Here is a 21,345-nt window from a genome sequence, read left to right as displayed (position 1 = left end):
GAATTATACATGTATACAAATTGTTACATGGGGCCCCTTTTAAAGTAAGAAGTTTTAAGAAAAGCATAGCATCTGTTGAGGAGTTACAGTAATCCATCTGAAAACAGGAACACATTGGAAAAACGAATATATTTTCATTGATAATCGATTAATCTTGCAGTCTGTAAGATGTCAAAAATGTTGAGATGTTCGTCACAATTTCTCCAAACCCAAAGTTATGTTTTCAAATTGGGTTTTCCAAGTGTTGGTTGGATTAAAACAACCAAAGACTCTTTATTTACGCTTTTTATAAATTAATTGGACATACATTTTAATGTGTTACAAAGTAGAAGGCAACTCATTTTCTTTCTGTCGACTGATTGTTGCAGCTTTAAGAAAAACCCCATGATGAGCTGAAATTAAGTTATTTTGGCCATGATTTACCCAATTTACTGTGTATAATCTGAATTAGACTAGCATGACATTGATCCGGATCTGATCTGTTAAATATGTATGTCATTCACATTTTGAGGTGGTCCCTGGATGACTTTTACACGCCCATTTTGATCGTAAAACGGGCATAAAGAAACAATAATTCATAGTCGGATAAGGTCAAATATGAGTGTTAAGTCTAAATCGAAGGTTGGGTTTAAAACATTAAACACACAGACGTAAAAATGTGACTAAAATGGAGCATTAACGTGATTAAAACGAGCTGCAAGCTCAGGAACAGGCTTCATCGTGACCCTGTCAGCCAATCACGTTTCGTCCCATCCCTTGTGGAGCGTGACGCCACGAGCTCAGGGCTCTCCACAGGTGATTGGTGGCCCCGGCCGTCCAATCACAGGCCGTGTTTTACAGCAAAGTTGTTAACCCCCAACAGTAGCACTTTGGTTGCCACCTCTCTAGTTTCAGGCTGCTTTACATCGACAGGACAAACACAAGACTTTTTCATCGAGCGATAAACGCCGTTTGTCGAGGTGGATATAAAGCTGACAGCGGCTCTTCCTGCCCGGTTACCGGCTCACCGTCTGCCGTTTTACCCCCGAAGCCAACTGGAAGAAGTAGCTGTGGCTAACGTTAATGTTAGTTGGCTCCCTCTGTGGCTAGCTGCGTCGTGTTGCATGGCGTTTTTTTTTTCCTCTTTCCTTTCCTTTTTTTTTTTTTTTTTTTTTTTTTAACTTCTGACTTGCAGAAATGTTTCCCATCCTTCTGTAAACCCCCGACGTGTGCTGAATCATCGACTTGGTGAGTATTTTCTCGTAGTGTTTGTAACTTGAATCGACGGTCGCCAGAAAGGCCCCATCGTGAAACAGTGTTTCTGGCATCAGATGATTTCATACACGCAATCAAATTCCTGGCTGGTCAGCTGGATGCAATTCAGCACTAAACGCACAAGTTCCTCATCACTTTGTCAGCACCCTCCGAAGCGAGGACACCGCGACATCGATCGATCTAGCAAAACGGGATGTTTTTCATTGTATAAAACACAAATCTAGTCCACTGCTTGTTAGATTACTGGCAAGATTTTGTAATGTCGGAAACCTGATCTGGCTGTAACAGGGAGAGGAAACACCAGCTCGAGGCGGAGATGGAGGCTCGACGACAGCTTAAAAGATAATTTTGACATCAGATCATGTGAGCGTTTGTCATCATCTTGGCTTTTGGAAATGTAACATTGTTGGATCATAGGCTTAGGGTGTGTGGCTGAACAGTGCCAGGCAGTCCCTGTGGCTCGTCAGGGAACTGCTTGGCCCTGGCCTGCATGGGTCTGGATCCCTCTTATCCCCCTGCATTATCTACTGTAAAGCCACTGTAGCTCCCTTTACCAAACACCCACCTCTCCCTACATGGACTCATAAAAGGTGGAAGACCTCAGGAACATGATATGTGAAGATGAAGTCTGGAAGGACCTGCATAGAGCTGCCTCATGGTGACTACTGGCCCTGGTTGTAGTGATAATTCTTAAATAAAAGCCTGTTTAGGATACCAGATGAGTCAGGTTTACGTCAAACTAAGCTATAAATCAGAAAAAGTACAATACATTGGGTCTCCTGTGCCTTCCTGTGATTGTGTAAACTCTTTGGGTATTGTAGGACAAACCCCACCCTCATGGGACGTTTGAAGGCCAGCACCAAGTATGTGAGGTATGAGAGGACTGTTTGTTAGGTACTGATGCTCTGTGAGCGTGTTTACATGCTTTACATCACTTCCAGAAGCCTAGAGCTCAAGGTCACGGATATTAACTCCGGAGACTAAGATATTTCACCCAGCCTCCTGTCATTTATTTCATAATCATATGATACAGAAGCCCCGATTACAGACATCTGATTGCCCGTTTTCTAATGAATAGCCAGACTGCTATTTATATGGAGATATAATGGGAATATTTCAAGGCACACATCCGCAGTACAGCTTAATGGAAGTGTAAGCGAAGGGCGGTCAGACGCTAAAATGGGAGGATACCTCATCAAAAAGCAGACATGGATATTATAAGCATGATATTACATAGCAGTGTTTTCCCTATATGTGTGTGTGTGCACATATGTCCACCTCCCTCAAGGCACTTTTAGGTTTTTTCTATAAAATACATTTACATCATTTTGGACTATTAGTATAACTATATCTGTGGACAAAAAGTTGGAAAGGCTAGTGCAGATTTCTCCAAAATGTGCTAAATTTTGTCCAGTCCATTAGATCTGCAAAAGGTCATTTAGTGAGTTTTGATGCTCCCCATGTTGATTTTACTTTCATTCAGCTTAGGTGGTGGCCTATATGGATTACAATGCGCCTCAGCCTTACAGTGGTAGTAGAAACTGTGTATGGTGCTTCAAATGCTACATAATTTAGCAGAAATGTTGATTCTTAGCGTCTTTAACAAACAGTAACATGCACATATGTCATCACCTCATGGTCACAGGTTAACTGCTAGTAAGAACAGATAAAGGTACATTATAATATCGCTGACACTGTAGTTATAATGTCTCACATGTAGGACTAGGGTGATGTGGAATCAATAAATATGGACACAAATATCAATAGGCCAAATGTCAATAGTTCTGTCCCGAGTGAAAACAGCTAGTTAGTAGATCTGACACATTAAAATTCAAATGCAGATCTGTATCCTGGGGTTTCATTTGCCTCAGCGCTCATGATCACAACGCTGCTTTGCATCGTGGAACTACTTCCTGATAATAAATGTCGATGAATTTGTTTGATTGTCCATTTGAGACTAGATAGGTTTCTGTAGAGACGTGTTACAGCTGAGCATGTCAGCAGGGTGTTTAAGCTAAAGTGAAGGATGTAGGGGGAAAAATGGAACACAATATTTGAAATTATGTTTTCTAGAGCATAAGACTAGATATGTTTCCTGATTGAATGAGCCGTTTATATCAACAGAGGGCGTGGGTGCTCTGCCATTGAGTCTGCCATGTTGCACCACCATGTGACAGTGGCCTAGAACAGACGAGCCAAACACCGGCTCTAGACGAGGCCTTCATGCCAGTTTACAGCCACCGCAGGATCTCCTACACTCATGGGAGTGAAGGGTTTTCAATTGATCCGATCTGCCACTACCTTAAATTCAAAGACATTTCAAGGTATTCCGCAGCAGTGGTGGGACTGTCACTATGAGTGATCACTTTAACACTATTTATCTTTTGACTCAGTGTTGACATAACGGGCCAAAAGACTCCACAGCGACTCTGTGAGGCTGTACTTGGCCACAGCAGTTGTTCTAGCCAAATGCTAACATCAGCTTACTAACATGCTGAAGTGTGGCACTTATATTGGTAACCATGTTTACCAAATTAGTTTGGTGTGCTAGCATGCTAACGTTTACTAAGTAGCATTAAAGGTGAAATATGTAAAAACACTCGAATCACCTGAAATTATCAGTAGAATGTGAATAACAGTTATTGTGTCTGGACTGCTAGCTGCATGGCTAACGGAGCTAATTAGCTAATGGCAGCGACAGTTACCAGTTACAGTCACATCGGCCGATTTTAAAATGTGTAACATGTAACTTCTATGTTCATATTGAAAGGTGTTTGGGGACCTTTGCTGCATTTGTTCATTACATTTTCATCCCAGACTTATTTTTTAATTGGCATCCAAGTGTGTGTGCCTTCTCCCCTCATGTTTAATGACGTAGCAGTGAGGAAAAAGCAGCTGTTATACTGGTTCTTGCATGATACGAAGACGAAGGAGCGAGGGTGAGAATGTGAGAACGTCTGGAGATTGAACACCCCCACAAAGCAAAAATGCTTAATGGGAACTCACCAAAGATAAGTCCTTTGGTGATACCTACGAACACATCCAGGTGTGGAGGGCCAGAACAGGCGGCTCTACTTACAATTATGATCAGGTGGTGGTCAAATGTTTTGTCAAGGCTCCGCCCACACAACCCTCTGCTGAACCTCCTCTTAACGAACAAGTGAAAAATCTTAGTTGAGCCTCGTTTTAATCTGACTTGCATGCCACTTTAGTTTTGCGTCTTTCTTTTAAAACCTTTGTTGTCTTGAAATCTGTCAACGAATCCACAGTTTTGGCTAAATATCCCTGTTGCTCTTGTCAATTGGCCCCTCAGGTCCTCATGATTTACTCCATGGATTTAACGATGAAAAGAAAACCTCCGTTCCCCTGGGTGGACCCTGGCTAAAGCCAATGTCATCAACAGGTAAGATGTTTAATGACTCCTGACCTTTTTATGTCTTTGGCTCCTGTTGTGTGGCATATTCAGCACGGACCCATCAGTTCTCAATTCCCCAAATCCATGAGCTCATGGGAAAAGCTCATTTCAAACCCCAACTGGAAGCGCCACAGTTACATCCAACAGTTCATGCTAATAACATTATCTAAGTTAAGGGTTTGACCTGCTGGAGTCACCTTAATGGACACATGGGGTTTGGATACACATATCCAGCAAGTGTTGTGTGTGTGTGTGCAGTGTGTCTTTGTACGACATGCTGGTGTCCTGAAAGTCAGATTCTTTCTCTGTCAAGCCAGAAGAGGGCGACATTGTTCTTGTGTTGAACACTTCTCCATGAAGCCTGTCACCTGGAATAAACGTTTCTTTACAGAGGGCGGTTTATGCTCACCAGTCACAGATAAGGTTCAGTGGATGTGAGTAGTTCTTCCAGGTCAGTTAGTGGTTACTTCTGTGGTTTTTTGGGGCGTTGGTCTGTAGCTGTCGATGTGGAATTTGTTACTCTGATCTCTTTTGAGGTTGTTGTTCCTTCAGTTTTGCTTAAAAATCCTGCTACAACAGAATAAACAGTTGTATGTCAATAAAACTGGGAATAGTTTTGAATGCTAAATAAAATTCAGGGAATTTGCAACAGTAAAAGATGCCTCAAACAATTCAGAGTAGTTACTCTATTTCTGTATTTGTACTATTTTATTAAATTGAACTAGGACAAACATTTTTATTATAATGTAGATGCATCAATGCAGCAAAAGGAAAAGTTGTACAACAGAATGAAGTTGTGCATAAGCTTACATGTATCATGATTTCATAAGTCATGTGTAAACATGTGGATTTAATGTTATGTATATTTAATATTTAGATGTGAACATGCAGTTATTCTTAATTAGCAACACAATTGTCATTGATCCACTGCTGCAAATTTAACATTTTTGTTGCATTATAACTTTATTTTTTTTTGTTGGGCACACGTGTCATCATTTACACATTGATTTATGCAATTTGGCTTATTTTGTAAAAATTTAAATTATTAAAGTTATTTATCTATTTTTCTTTTTTTTGTGCGGCAATGTTGTATTTTATTTATGCGTTTCATTAATATAGAATCAATTTTTTTTATTTATTTATTTATTATTTTTTTTTTTATTTTGCAATCTATATTTCGTCCATGCGTAATGTTTATTTCAATAATTTATGTGCATGTTGTGGAGCGGAGTTAGTTTGCGAGATGTGCCCCCTTCCCCCCACCCCCGCAACGCGCAAGCGCTCGGGATCGTGTGGGAATGGTCGGTCCGCGAACTGGGGGTTGGACCGCTCCGAGCGAAACAGAGCAAAAGAGTTTTAAATGTCCGCCATGTTGTCCATGGCGCACTGAACCAACGATAGGGAGCGGAGCGTCGGAAAAAAACAGTCCGAGAGAGAGCGACCAAGATCCGGGCCTTCCCCCGGCTCCGTTGGCGACGCCCTAAATACAAGCTACAACCATTCGACAGTAGAATAGAGAATAACCGCACAGAAACATCCATGAAAGCTCTACTCGGTACCGTTGTGAATATTAGGAGATCCGATAGATTTATATTGCATCTCGAATTGTGAAAAATGAGTAAATTGTCGTTTCGGGCACGGGCGCTGGACGCTTCCAAGCCACTACCCGTCTTCCGTTGTGAGGATTTACCCGACCTACACGAATATGCATCCATTAACCGGGCCGTGCCGCAGATGCCTACGGGGATGGAGAAAGAAGAGGAATCGGTATGCTTTAACCGTCCGAAAATGTGAAAATAATGTGCTTTGGTTTTATTTTTTTATTTTTAAATGATCTCAGGCGTCCCTCTTTTTTTTTTTTTTTTTTCCTGCGCAAGCTTTCACAAAATGGCCGCCGGTTTTCTCAGGAGAAACACGACGGATTTCTGTTGCAAACGGCTCGTATGTGGGACCGGGACGAACGTTTGGGTAAAGCGGGGACCCATTGTGTCGTTATAGGATAAAACGAGCCGGTTCTGCCGGCTTATTTAAACGTGAGGTGATTTTCTGAGTACAAAGGAGTCATGTGACTTCAGCAATTCCGACATTTTGTCTCGTCTGTCAGGACGGGGGCCTTGTGTTGGCGTAATTGCGAAGGACCAGGGCAAGGGGGAGCTAGCGATTTCAGATTATATGTGGCATCTGTGCTACTTCCAGACAGAAATGTCAACACTGCCGCCATGCATTGAGGAAAACTGTGTCGCTCATCGTGAACGGGATCTGCTGGTTTATAATGTGTGCTGGCATCATTTCGACAGTGTTTTTGCGTTAGTGCAGAGTCTCACAGGTGGCTGACAGCACTTTGTCATGTCACTGTGTTGTCTACATATGAGTCAGCCCCTTCATGTTTATTTCATGTGGCTGCTGTGGTTGTGAGCCGTCTCTATACATGTTGTAATGCAGTTGTTTTAACTGTCACTGCACTGGGTAGATCCTGCTGGTAGAGCTGTCAGAGGGGTGTATTATTTAATCTCCTGGTTTATACTCCTAACCTGGAGAGATTTCCTGTCGTATTGTAACCACACTCAGGGGTCACGGTGGTTTTTCATGTGAACTGTTGTCACTGTAGTAACCGTCTGTCTGGTGTCCCTGTGTTGACATTTGATTTTCCTGATAAGACCATTAAATCCCATCCACAAACCAAATTCTCCACTGCACGTTTTTAAATGAATGATTTGAAGATCTCTGCCTGATTTATGTTTGTTGTATTATTGTTATTAATGTTTTGCAGATAATTGGCCACCCTTTCACTGAACTCTAATAGTATTCTGACAGTTTTGTTGGAAAGATAAAGTGACTTTCAGGGATGCTGTAGCCACTGAGGCAGGTGAATTAACAAAGTCTGCAACCTGCTCTTGGTCATGATGCCTCCCACGTGGATGGTTATCTGCGTGATGTAGGGGGTTGTTTATAAACTAGATGCAACCCAGGGGGGGTTTACTGTTTTCACCTCCATTCTTTTCATGTCATTTATTACATAGCAGCCCCTATTCTGGGTCCCCAGAGCCAGATATCGGTGTTTTCTAGCTGACCCAGCAGTCTTGACTGATGTCTAAATATAAGGGCAGGTTAATGGGGAATATCACTCCAGGCACTCGTGGCGGTTACTGAAATAATTCACTGAAAGTATGTTGCAGCCAGTCGGTGTCCCTGCTCTTGCAGAGGCTGGGTGTCAGGGGTTCAGTGTGTCAGATGGCACAGCAGGCTGGCAGACCAGCGGCACGTGGCGCTCAGGAGGAGATCAGGGCAGCAGCAGGAGGAGGAGGAGGAGGGGGTTGCTGTCACTTCAAAGTCTGTGCTCTGCTCAGCTGGAGTGCTCGCTTATGTAACAGTCATATTATCATAAGAGGTAGGCCAAGGCCTGCTGCATGCCAGCCGCTCAGTGTTTGAAGCAGTCTGTGATGAATTTTTACATCAGGTGTTGGGTTGAAGTGTAGCGCTTTGAACAATTGTTGGTAGATGCTGTTTGACTCCATCAGCGCTCAAGGTGTGGTGGTGTTGCCTTGTTGCGCTGTTGCACTTGTTGCACATGTAATTTAAGTTTTGTGGCTTTTGCATCCCTGATGTTCACGTTGTTCTACACAGGGGAAAGCTCTGACATTTTTTGGAGATGTGCTTGACCCAGTGAGCTTCCCTCAGCCTCAACCACACCGTCTACCCACTCCGTGTTCAGTGGTCTGCAGGGTGAATATGTGGTGTCCCTGTGCTTCTGACTTACTGCTAATAGAGAGCTTTTAGCAGTGAACTCAGACCACAGGTTTAGGCCTTTCTATATGCCTCATTTAGGGCCGCTGGTTGGAACAATTTTGCACAAAACTACACTCTTGCTTCCTCCGTTGCTCCTGGACTTGCCGTTTTAAAAGTCGTCGCTCAGTCCAGCATGTGGTTTTGTAATTAACAGGCGGTGTGTGTGTGTGTGTGTGTGTGTTTGTGTGTCCGATGTAGCATGGCTTGACTTAAGATCCGTCATCGGCAAAACTCCCTCAGCACGTGTAGCTTGTTTGTTTTGGGCCAGACACTTGGTCTTGTGTTTACATTTGGGTGAAAGTGAGGTCAGTGTCTGCGGCCCCGGTGGGAACCCACAGGCATCTGTTGTGTTTGCGTCTTTGCCAGACACAGTTCTTTTTGCTCACACACACACAAACAGACACACACACACACACTCTGGCAGGCCACCAGTTTGTCATGCTGTGACCTTGCTGGGTGGGAATGTGGGGCATGTCACCTGTCCAAAGTCTGTGCAGCCTCCATGCTTTGAAAATGAAAGTTGCCTTTGTCAGCAGTTTCCCTCCTTTTTTCTTTCACCTAGGGGTTTGTGTTGACATGTTCATGTGCAGCGTGGGAAATTAACCCCAGCCGTCAGGCAGGTTCTTGAATCTAAGTCCACATTAAGTTGTCTGACTTGTAGGGCTGCAACTAACGGTTACTTCATTCTTGAGCCGTCAGTTGTTTTCTTGATTATTTGTTTGTAGAGCTGCATGAAATGGTTAAAAGTAAAACAAAAAATTGCAATCATTTTGACAGACATTACAGAGTTTAAAGGTCATGTTCTGGGTTATTTTAATCACCCGCTGCAGAGCCTTCTTGTCCTGGGACATGTGTGAATTATGCCATTTGTGGTGTCTCCAGTCAGGATGCTTTCTAATGCTGCTCTTTTTAAGCTGATGGGAATTTGTCTGCGTAATATAGCCTTCTTAAGTTTCCTCAAGAAATGGAGCGTGATGTGCTTTTTTTGGGTGGCGCTGTGTGAAGATCATGATATATTCTGTTATGTTCATTTCCAGCAGCCTTAAACTGTTCACCTGCCGCTGTTCATTTCATTTCTGCGTCACCTTTTTATTCTTGCTGAAAAACAAATCTGAATCATGTTGTGACATTTGTTGGGGTCTGTACCAAACATCATGTTCTCTCACATTTGGAGAAATGTTTTATAGGCCTCTGCAGCACAACAGAACTTTTCTCATAATGCTGTTGAATCACACATTTTATCTTTATCAAAATATCACAGCTTCAAAGTTCATTGATTTGGATATTGCATTTGGCTATAATGCAATTTCAATAATGTTTGGATTAATTGTGCAGCCCTGGTGTTCAGGCAGATTCTTGAATCCAACTCCACAGCAAGTTTGCCAGCTCTGCAATCCTCAGCTAAAGTAATTTCTGAGAATAACATGTGAATTTAGGAATTTTCCAGTCACTGACCCATGGATGGAAGACTATGTGTGTTCTGTTTTTTTTCCACTGCATTATTATGCAATAGGAGGCCTTCACTTAAGTTAGAAACCCTTATTTTGCCGTGCAGACGCTGCTTCTGTCTTATTTTCCCAGCCATGTTCCCTTGAGAAATAGAAAGTTTCTCAGCTCATGCTGACTTACTTTGCAAACTGCTGGGCAGCGTTAGAATCCAGCCACAGTCAAAACTGCTGTCTGAGATCTGCTGTTAATTTCCCAACCCACTTGCGCAGGGTGTGAGAAACCATCCTCTCCCATGTAGTGCAGAAAACTGCTTTGTACTGTAGCTGCGCATCCCTCGACAGCCCGACCAGTCCATCCCCTGCGGCTGTCCATCACGTTAAGTGGCATTTACAGTGTCTGGGACAGTAGCTGTCAGAGGCGAGACTGGTGTAGGTGGAGGAGGCTGTGGCTGCCTCAGCAGACTTGACAGTGATCGATGTGGTCATTTTAGAAGGCTATTTCTGGACTCCTGTGTGTATGTGTGAGAAAGCGAGACCCGGAGGAAAATTGTGTATGTGTGCGAGGGCACCAGCTAATGCTCTGTATTCTGACTGTTCACCTCAATCCAAGTCTATTTATTCTCAGGCAAATGGCCATGGCCGGGAAAGTAAACAAACACATTGCTTGATTAGGTTTGGCAGCCGACGTGTATTTGCTCAAGGCCGTTTGATTTTTATGAGTTTTCCCCTCCATTGTGGAAAGGCCTGAGGAAGTTGATGCGGGGGTTCAGGCATTCGCTGGGGAAATGATTCAGTGGGAATCAGATAGGAACATGAAGGTTATGCAAGCGTACGTGCACAGGCGGGGTCGCAGCGAATGCTGCGAAGAGGTTAAATGTGTGAGAGTTTTGAGTTCCATGTGCAGAAGCCTTAGGGACACGCTGAGAATAAAACTGAAAGGATTGTCCACAGCAACTTCTGCTGCTGAGAGAGCAGCTACATCCACAGAACACATCGCCGGAGCACATGGCGATTATAAATGTAAAATACAATCACTTGCCTCGGGTAAAACAGGCTGTAGAAAATCATTAGGCCAAAAAGTCCAAATGGTGTTGACGAACACGGTGCTCAGGGACACAATAAAATGGATTTAACGGTTACAGATGATTACAAACAACATGATGGTATACTGAAGGTTGCGCATTTTAAAGTTTACTTTACTGCCTTCTTGAGCAGAACTGGGTGAAATGATTAGTCACAACAAATGAGTCCAATTTTGCCTTTTATCAGTAAAATCATGCTGGTTTAAAATCCTTCAAAAAGAGACTTCGCAAAATGTGGACACGCATTTGAAAATAGTACATTAAATGCTCTGCATGTGGGTTTTTTTTTAAGGCACTGTTTAATGTAATGAGCATTATCTTAGTCTTTCAACATGTAATTTAAAGTTGGAATAGGTCAGTCAAGATACTTTGATTTGTCCAGTGTTTTTCAATATTGGCTAGTGGAGACATTTAATTGGTCAATTGTAAGAAACATTTGTCACATTTAGTGAGGATTCTCTTGATCAATCTATACGTAATTTCAAGTTGAATTGGATAGATTGTGTTTCTGGTTAAAATTATGGGTTTCCAGGTTGTTCAGTCTCAGTTTCGTGGATGGAAAAGCAGTGTTTTTTTTGTTATTTGTGACTGTGGACCTTTTGGAACAGTGTGGTACTGCTTTATGTCTGCAAGGTCTCAGTGAAAGTGTCAGGGCTGTCTGGTTGAATAGCCCTGCCACTGGTAGAGCTTGCATGTCTGTGCGGTTACAAAGTCACAAATTGATCTGTTTTCAGCTGCGATCAACTTGAGTTCTGCTGTATGTCTTTCTGAGCAGCAGCACGCTTGCCTGATTTAACCCAGTGAAACCGTTTGCTGTCCTTAAGTTGCCGTTGTAATAAGCAGTCATCCTCTTCTAGTGGCCATTATGTGGTGCAATTGGAGGCTTACATTAATATAAAATGCAGCTTAGCTTGTAGAAACGACCTTTAAACCAGCTTATATAAATGTTAAAGTAGAAAATTCCATATTGTTATAATGGGGCTCCTCAGTGGGATCCCACGCAGTGCCAGACAGCCAAGCAACTGTTCTGAAATGGCATTTAAATAATGATAATGTTTAAGACTTATGACTCAGAACACAGTGCTACTATACTGTTCTGTGGGTTTGGAATAACATATTCCCAGAGAAATCAGCAAACACATAGCTACATAGATAAATACAGTGTGGTAGGGGTGTGCCAAAATATTGGTACTACGATATATCGCGATATTTCTTCTTGAGGTACGTTATCGATACACTGGCGCCAAATATCGATATTTAAAAATGTAAGGAGGACAACATTATCTTTATTCAAACATAGGTATACAACCAAATAAAATTTAAAAAATGGTTTAATCAGCTCACACATGTACATATTTAATGATAGTTGTAGTCAGTGTGTGTGTTAAGAAGAGTCACTGTGCAATATACTCTTTGTTTTACTTGGCTGTCATTCATGTGAAATTGATTGACAATGTTTTGTAATTCCTGTGAAATGGATTCAGTGCAGTCAATAAATTCTGAATTTCTTCAGTGACACAGATATCGTGAAAGAAATTTCTTGCAATATATCGATAATCGCTGTATCGTGATATTATCGTTATCGTGGGCAAAATATCGCGATAGTATCGTATCGCGAGGTACCTGGTGATACCCAGTCCTACAGTGTAGTAGGCTATATAAATATTAAAACCATCTTTGAGTTGTTTGCGTGGTTCCAAATATTCCAGCACCTTAACGAAACACATCTGCATGTAGAGATTGACGTGTGTTGATTGATATGTGCTGTGCGCTGACTGATGTTTTCAGCCCTCATGGATTTTGTCACATCATTTAGGCAACGGTATCTGTTCCAGTTGTGTTGGATCTTACAGGACTTTGGCATCAGTTTGATGAGGCACCTTGATTATTCAGAGGTTTGATTCATTGGATTGGCCAAAAGCGTTCCAGTGGTATTCCATTGTTGGTATTTTATCTGTATTTGGGTTGTCAATGGAAATGTCATGGAATTTCCTATCCTGTGATATGTGTAATTAAGTCACATACTGGAAAAGATTTAATCCTCTCTTCCTACTTCAATGTGAATCACTTCAGCAGTAATTATTCTGGGGCTGAACATCAGTATCGGCCGATAATTGCCTACTAGTGACAGATAAGAGGATGTTAATTGATGGCAGTGGCTAATGTCAATCTGATGTGACACATCGGTTTTGTGCTGGCATGTTCATGAGTTATTGGCTCGCGACATCTCTGCCATGAGTATTTTAGTCAATCCAACCACTGAAATATTCTCATCATTGAGTAGATGGATGTACAATGGACTAAACGGCTTTTGAAGTGGTAATTTTTCCCCAAAATCTTTTTTATGCAAAAGGTTATATTAAAAGTTGTTCCAGAAATTTGTATGATTTGAATTTGTGCTCTTTCAAAATGCTGTTATGAAGGGCTGAATATCCGCAAAACAGTTGGGTTTTACTTTGCTTCCCTGCCACAATAGGGGAAATGAATAACAACAAAACAAAACAATACCAACAACAAAACAACATCATCGGCTATCAGCTTATGACATTGTTAAAATACAGAAATGTGAAATTGTCAGTTATTTTGTCGGTATTGGCCATGAGAGGCAGGGGATTCTCAGTTATCTGTACTGGCTGAAAAACATCCATATCATTAATCTGAAGATGTGCTTGCGTTACGCAACAGTGACTGTGCCATGGCTGATTTATTGTGGTTGCCGTTGGCAGTAAGCAGAAGTCAGTTTCTCTTCATGCAACCATACCAGACCAGTTCTGCATCATTCACTTTCTTTTAGGCATAAACACACATTTTAGACTCATTCACTCACTCTACCTTACCCAGGCACAGATATTCTGTCCCTGCCCCCCCTCTACTACCCGTGTGTCTCCGACAGCCGCAGGGAAAACAATAAACACACACACCTTCTCTCCAGAGAGCTGCTGTGCGAGGCCAGCAGCACGCTGCCTTGTTGACAGACTGCCTGCCAGTGGCGCCGTGCCCAGCTCTGGGCCAAAGGCTCTGCTACTACGACTGACTGGGACCGTTCAGACGAGCAGCCTGCCAGCAAACCAGTTAGTCAGCCATCCAGCCTGTCTGCCTTCCTCCAGGCACATTAGCCCTCAGCAGGCTTGGCAGCGCCAGGCTCTCACCACGTTTGTGGCGGGTAGATAAGGCCAACTGACGGCGTCGGAGACAAAACAGTGACAAGTTTTCTCCTGTGTGTGTGCTCCTGAGATACTGGTTTGATGGCAGGTTCAGATTCAACCTCTCATAGCCATTTAAAGGTGTATTCTGGAGCTTGGAGATGAATGATCTCGCTGAAGTATCGTGATAAAATTAATGTCCAACAATGAGAAAAACTTTATTAATTCGATATGGAGGAAAGAGGAACAGAATGAGTGGAAGAGAGGAGGATAAAAGGGACACTGGAGTTGAATTTGTGCTATTCTACTAAGTGGAATGTGTGAATGATTCGGACATAGTGAAAGCGCCAAAGCCAACATTAGGATTGGCTGCAAAATATATCTACAATAATTGATTAAAAGAGGAAAAGCCCAAATTCTCAGACTCCATCCTAAATGTGACTAGTCTGGTTTCTGAATGTCTTTTAGATTGTGGCCAAAAAAAGACATTTAAGGTTATTGTCTAGGGCTCTGGGTGTAAAAAGATCATCGTGTGAAAGATTCGACACTCAAAACTCCATCTTGCAGTGTGGATTTAATTGAAAATGTTGTAATATGGCTCGATCACTTGGCAGTCCTGTTCGTGCCTGTACATGGTGTTCTTTTTGGATTGTCATATTGTCTGCGTGCCAGATGTTGCTTAATGTGTAACTGGATAATCGTCAGTTTCCTCCCACAACTCAGTTTGCAGGTGTACATTTAGCTTGTATCTGCGTGAGTCAGCTTGTTGTTGTTCCCACCAGCGTGGCAAAGTTTACCAGGGTTGATATCATGTTTCAGTTGGGTGTGAGTGTTTTTGTCGTGTCACAATAGTTTCACACATGGGTGTAAAGGTGTGATCTGTTTGAACAGTTTCTTGGATTAAGTTTGTTGCAGCTCCTTGTTGAAGGTTTAGCTACTGCGTTTTATTTTTTTAAAGAACCAATGCGGTTCAGTCAAGTCAACTCTTTAATGGATATTTTGACGGCTGAATTTAATGTCAAAACACGTTGGTGTTTGCTTTCACTGCATTAGAATTTAAATGGAAATGAGTTACCGATAATGGCTGCTAGTTTTAATGGCTTGGTGGAAAAAACACTTTACATGAAACTGCTGCTGCACACGGATAAATGGATCAGTGCATCAGTTAAGTCACATATTGAGTCAATGATTGACATAAGCTGTTTCGTTCATGCTCTAGAGATCACTGCCTCATTCTCAGCTAACTATTGACATCCACTCATATCTATGGTGATGTACAGCCAAGCCTGATCCATACTGGATTCTTGAGGCTGATGTCGATATTTGTGGGTGCTGTTAAAGATGCATCAATAAAGAGTGATTTCTTCTTTTTAATGAACCCATAATGTAAGCAAACAACTTTAATTCACATTCGATTTGTGTTTTTTCTTTTTCCTTGATGTGTGGATAAACTATGTCATGTTGACACTGTTTGTAACTGATGTCAGACCTACTTTGCTGTTTCCTTGCTGCAATATCTTGTTACCCATTGGCCAGCCAATAAGTCGATTAATCAGTGAGTTGATGTTCCAGCAGAGTCTTTGGGTTTTGGACTACTTTATGGACGGATAAACAGGGATGCAGCCGATTATTTTCATTTTCAATCTGCAGATTTCTAACACTGATACTGATTCCTTCTCCTTGCTACTTGGATTCTTTGAGAGCTCCTCAAAGATCAGGGGCAAACCAACAATTCTCTATAAATGGTCATTTCTGGTGTGTCCGATTCAGCTAAGCAGTGAAAAACTGTACAATATCAGCTCTAAGCTATTTTTATTACCTTTTTTATCGGTTAAAATTGCTCTTACAAAGTCGTTCAGCTGTTTGGCACCAGCTTTGATGGTTTCTAATTTCATTTGTCATGATGGTATGCAACCACACAGTTTTGATCTAATCTCTAGTAACATGAAGCACATCCATCCTCCGTGTTTCCAGACATCTTACCTCCGTCTGTGTCTCTGTAGGAACACCATCTCCAGCGGGCCATCTCGGCGCAGCAGGTATATGGCGAGAAGCGGGACAACATGGTCATCCCGGTCCCCGAGGCAGAGAGCAACATCACCTACTACGAATCCCTCTACCCTGGGGACTACAAGATGCCAAAGCAGCTAATTCACATACAGCGTAAGTGGGCTTCTCTAATGGCAAATATGTGATGCAGAAAGCAGAGAAAATGAGTTTGATGCAGTAGATTAAGGACCTCGGTTTGTCTCATTAGATCGTAATAGCGTTTCCCTCAATTATAATGAATGCATTTAATGACACTGGGGTGTTGTTGATCAAAATGAAGTGGCAATTAGTTGAAAATTCACATAAGAGAACCATTTTTTTTAGACTTTTTAAAAATTTTTATTGGTAAACATCACTTTAGACCTGATATTCAGCTTTAGAGTGCAAAAGTTTCCCACAGAACTCCCATCAATGAAATGACATTTAAACACATGTGGCATTAAAAGAAAATATGTGAACTTGGCTATGTTGGTTGTGTAAAAGGCTTTTGCTTCCTTTCAGTGACTGCTGATTAGAAAAGCGGGTCTGTTTGTTTTTTGACAGTTATTCATCCATTTAATGCTATCGTGTGTGTGTGTGTGTGTGTGTTGAGCTTTTACTGAGTCGTCATATGTTTGTCAGAGCAAATGAGTTTGTGAGATTGCCTCATTCAGTAATGATATCAAAGAAAATGAGTTTGTTCGATTGCTTAGTTTCAGTAACCATGTCTGTGTCACAAGTGGTCTCTGTGATTGTTTCTCTGAGGAAAGCAATTTGCAGTACCCTAAACAGAGACACCGTTATCAGTCGAGAGCTGAAATGACAAATGTTTGGTTCGGTCAAATTGCTGTCGGACTAATTTCAGGGTCTCTACAAAAGGTCTGGACACAGTCTGAGACGTGTGGAGAAAAAGGCAGTATTGATCATTTCCAGGTCTGGAAAGGTTAGCGTTTGTAGAAAAATATCTAAAAAGTAGAACAAATGTTTGTCTGTTGTCTAGTTTTTCAGCCGTTATTTTATCAAGGTGACAGCAGAAAAGCAAAACCTGTAACTCCAGTAAAGAAACAAAAATACTGAGATTTTAAAATGAAAAACCTCTTCAAAAAAATCGTCTATAATCCCCCTTGTGAGCTTTCAGTTTTATTCAATAACCATGTATCCCATCTGTCGTACCCGGCTGCCTTCATTGTAGCTCACCGAGAGAGGAATTTGCTTTAACTAAATCTGGACAGAGGTTGTCGTTTCACAGATAAGCATCACATACCTGTCTGTACATCGGTTGCAATTTGATGGTACACTAGCTGTGCATGTCTGATGGAAAGCAGGTGAATTTGATTTCAGCAGATGTGGCGGTGGTTCCTGCTGTGAGTTGCTGCTGATGTAAAACACAGACACACTGCTGGCTGTGAGTTTTGAGGCAGGTGTTGAGATCCAGGAAAGAAAAGCATTTCTTTGATTTAGCCAGACGTGGGTTGAAGACCGTTTGACCGGTCACTAAGGCTCGAGAAACTCAAAGGCTTTTATATTATTCCGTCTCCTGTGCCAGAAATATGTTCACACTGATGAGACCATTAGTGAAGGGCAAAGAGTCACATTTTATGCTTCAGCTAAAATGATACTGATGTGTCTTTGACCTGCAGAAACTCTAAGTGGGCATTTATTTAGCTTTTATATACACATAAATGCAGACTCCATTAAATAATCTGATGGTGTCAGGTCAGTACATGGTTCACTGGGCTGGGTGGGACTGAATGTACCAAAGACCACACAAAAAACTGCCAGATATTCCATTGTGTGTTCGCTCCAGTCACCCCTCGTGCTTTCAGTTGTCTGAAGTGCAAATCTGCTGTAATTATGCCTGATAATCATCTGGTGTGCCCCTAACCTTGACATCCAACAGATGCTGGGTGGGCTGTTAAAGCACCTATTTATTCCTGATAACTACGGGCCATTAGCCCGGTGTAGTGGAATGAATATCATATCTAATGTAGAAAGAAACTGCACCGGGTTTATATGAGTTTAGACTCGGGACGTGCGTGATCAGTCGATTAGTCCATTAATTGTTAATGTCTACTAGTCAGTTAAACTTGTAGTATGTATAGTTTTTAATCACAAATTGACCATATTTGCATTGAAATGGCATGTTTGCTAGACAAATGTTGATTTACGAAGAACAAGCCGCCATTACTAAAGTTAACAGTGCAGGTTTTTTTGCTTCTAAGATGAAATTTATGTTTCGTACAATATCATCTTTACAGTACAGTCTCTCCTGCAGTGGAATTTACGTTGTTATCCCTGCTCTGATTGTGACGGCCCACAGGTGCAGATATACAATGTACTTCAAAATGTACCCAGATGTACACTCACCAGGCAAAATACACAAAACTACCTGGTCAATGAATCCCTGTTTCATATCAGAGTCGTATCATCAGGGATGTTCTTTTAAAAATAAAACACTCTCGTGTTGACACCTCTAAAAGAAGACAAACACAAGCTCTTCTGCTAATCCTTCGGTCAGGAACTATGCAGCAGGAAATATGACGATGCTTGCATAGACGTTGGGTTTACCATGAACCCTGTCGGAAATTGGGAAAGACCTGTTTGTGTTTTATGCAAAAAACTCTGGCAGCGGATAGCATGAAACCATTTTGATAATCAGGTGATTGTATGCAGAATGCTGCAACCCATACAGTGGTTTATACAGATAAATGAATAAATATTATTAGGTTCTTAAGAGTATTTCAATTTTGGGGGGGGGGGGGGGGGAAAAGATTTCCGTCCTCCAGGGGGGCATGACAAAAAATAATTGAGAACCACTGCATTACAGGACAAAACTATCTACACTATTATGTTTGGAATACTGCAGTTCCTGTGGTTTGTGGGGAGTCTTGGTCAAGTTCTTTATTGCACTGTGCATTTGTTTGTACCTGGTTATGTCGCCCTTCCCCTGCTGTCTCATTACATTACATCATTGTTTTGTTTTTTTCCAGCATTATGTTTTCAGTTTCTGAATCCTCCGTTTCTTTCAGTGCAACCCCGGTTTTGTTACCACAGTCAGTGCGTTTACATGACACTCAAGAAAACGAATTACTGCGTTAGTCAGACTATGAACGGATTTTTAAGATGCATGTATACACCTTAGTCTGACTAAAATCGGACCGGATCGGATTTCTCATAGTCAAATTACACCACGTAGGTTATTCGATTGATAGTCGCATTATTCCTGCATGTATACGTTCCAGCGGATCGGATCTGATTTTGCGTTCTGCCCAGGCGCGAGATTTTTCCCCGGGGCCGTGAGCCGGATGTAGACGGACGGCGGCGGCGGCGTCATTCCTCCGAAATCACCGCAAGAAAGAGCGCCAGAGTGCATCTAGTTTGTGTAATTATCATGTACACCATATACGAAGTGTACAAAGATGTCGCTTCGTCTCGCTCTTCGTACGCCATCTTACTTGAATGCCGAGGCAGCTGGTGACGTAAAGAGGTCAGCAGGAGGTGTCTCTGTTACCACTAGTTGAAATGGGTACAGCGCCACCTAGTGTACCGGGGTATGACATGCTCCGGCCAATAATCCGATTTTCTCACCGGCATGTATACTCAGCAGCACAGTCGAACTATGGCTGTAATCTGACTAAACTGTGCATGTAAACGCACTGACTGTGTAGCAGCAGTAGAACAGTGTGGTCAGCATCTGTCTAGTAGAGTGATGTTCTTAATTTTCTGATCAGACTTGTGTTCAGCGTTTTTGTCTCTTATGTCAGGCTGCGTGTTGATTTCTGCGACGTAGCACTGCTGAACACCTTGTCATTAAAATTCTTAATCATGAAATGCTAAATATGGATTGCTGTGTAGGTGTTACCACAGCGTTCCTGAGTACACGATGTACGTATACGTCTCTTTGTGCTTTGACTCTGAGGAGTCAGTCATTATACATTCAGTGTCGGTTTGTGTTTACTGCGAAGTCAGATTTCTTTTAGATACACTCGAGGTGAAGAGTGGCCTTCAGTCTTATTGCCAGGCAACCACTTGTATGTGTTTGACACAAAGCCTGTCATCATCTGTACAAAGAGGACATGGCTCTTTGTTGAATCTTATAAATGGTGAAAGTAGATTGGGAGTTCTGCTCATAGAATTTGGTGTGCTCGGCTCCATTTCAAACCAAAACTAAAAGTTTGGGTTCATGGAAAGTATTTTGTATTTCAAAGTGATTGTTCAGCAGTGAAGTTAAGTGAACCCTGAAGGAAACAGTCTTGGTGATGTTTTGTATTGCTGATTTGGTGCCTTCAGTCATTATCAGACCATTTAAGTTGAATTTTGACTCTAAATGCTGTAATGATCCCCTTTTTTTTAAACGAAGTTCAAAACCTGAGGGCACTTACACCAAATGCTTTTCTAAGACGGGGATAGCATGCGAGAAGAACAGTGGACGTGAACACCAACAACAGTTTGAAACAAGGAGTTGTGTGGGGTGCAGATGGGCCAAAGTCATGAGTTTATTTTTGTTTTTCTTTATCTTTATAAGCAACTACTTTGTCCCCCTATCCACAAGTTCTTCAGTTGTTGTTTTGTTAGCCCATAGACTTATCCATCCCACCCTAAAGCCGGTTTCCTTTTCTCGATCTCCCTGCAGCTTTCAGCTTGGACACAGAGCAGCCCGACTACGACCTGGACTCGGACGACGATGCGTTTGTCAACAAGCTGAAAAAGAAAATGGAGATCAGCCTCCTGCAGTTTGAGGAGATGATCGATCGGCTAGAGAAGGGCAGTGGACAGCAGGTTGGTACAGTTTCTGTTGACTAACAGACCAATGCCAAGACAAATGCAGTTAGCTTTGAGAAACTGTGATGACCACATGAAATAGCTGTCAACAAAAATGTTTAAACCATTTATGGTAGCACAGCCTGAGGATAAAAGTCTGGCGTCCTCACAACTGTGTTAATCTTGTATTTATCAAATGAAACTCTGTCTGTGTTTCCTAGCTGGTGAGCCTTCCAGAGGCCAAACTGCTGCTAAAGGAGGACGACGAGCTTATAAAGGAGGTCTTTGACTACTGGAGCCGCAAGAGGAAAAACAGCAAGGCCAACTCGCTCATCCCCACCGTCAAGCAGGAGAAGCGTGACGGCTCCAGCACCAGTGACCCCTATGTGGCCTTCCGACGGCGCACAGAGAAGATGCAGACCAGGAAG

The 21,345-nt window shown here is 42.2% G+C and overlaps 1 protein-coding gene across 2 annotated transcripts in view; it reads left to right on the top strand.

The window, feature by feature from the left end:
* Positions 1–846: 846 nt before the first annotated feature.
* The window catches only part of LOC115572674 (enhancer of polycomb homolog 1-like), a 32,924-nt gene continuing 12,425 nt past the window's right edge, over positions 847–21,345 (top strand). The window contains exons 1-5 of one of the 2 annotated variants that reach the window (XM_030403008.1): positions 847–1,227; positions 4,568–4,657; positions 16,132–16,291; positions 20,790–20,935; positions 21,139–21,345. In XM_030403008.1, the coding sequence (XP_030258868.1) occupies positions 16,192–16,291; positions 20,790–20,935; positions 21,139–21,345 (453 nt within the window). In that variant the 5' untranslated portion in view covers positions 847–1,227; positions 4,568–4,657; positions 16,132–16,191. Of the gene's footprint in view, positions 1,228–4,567; positions 4,658–5,944; positions 6,437–16,131; positions 16,292–20,789; positions 20,936–21,138 lie in introns of those variants that run through there. The other variant, XM_030403007.1, reaches the window with a different exon arrangement.

The sequence above is a fragment of the Sparus aurata genome, chromosome 21, assembly GCF_900880675.1.
Source record: "Sparus aurata chromosome 21, fSpaAur1.1, whole genome shotgun sequence".
Taxonomy (NCBI): Eukaryota; Metazoa; Chordata; class Actinopteri; order Spariformes; family Sparidae; genus Sparus; species Sparus aurata.
The sequence above is the reverse complement of the archived record's forward strand: the minus strand, read 5'-3'. Positions and strand labels throughout refer to the sequence as shown.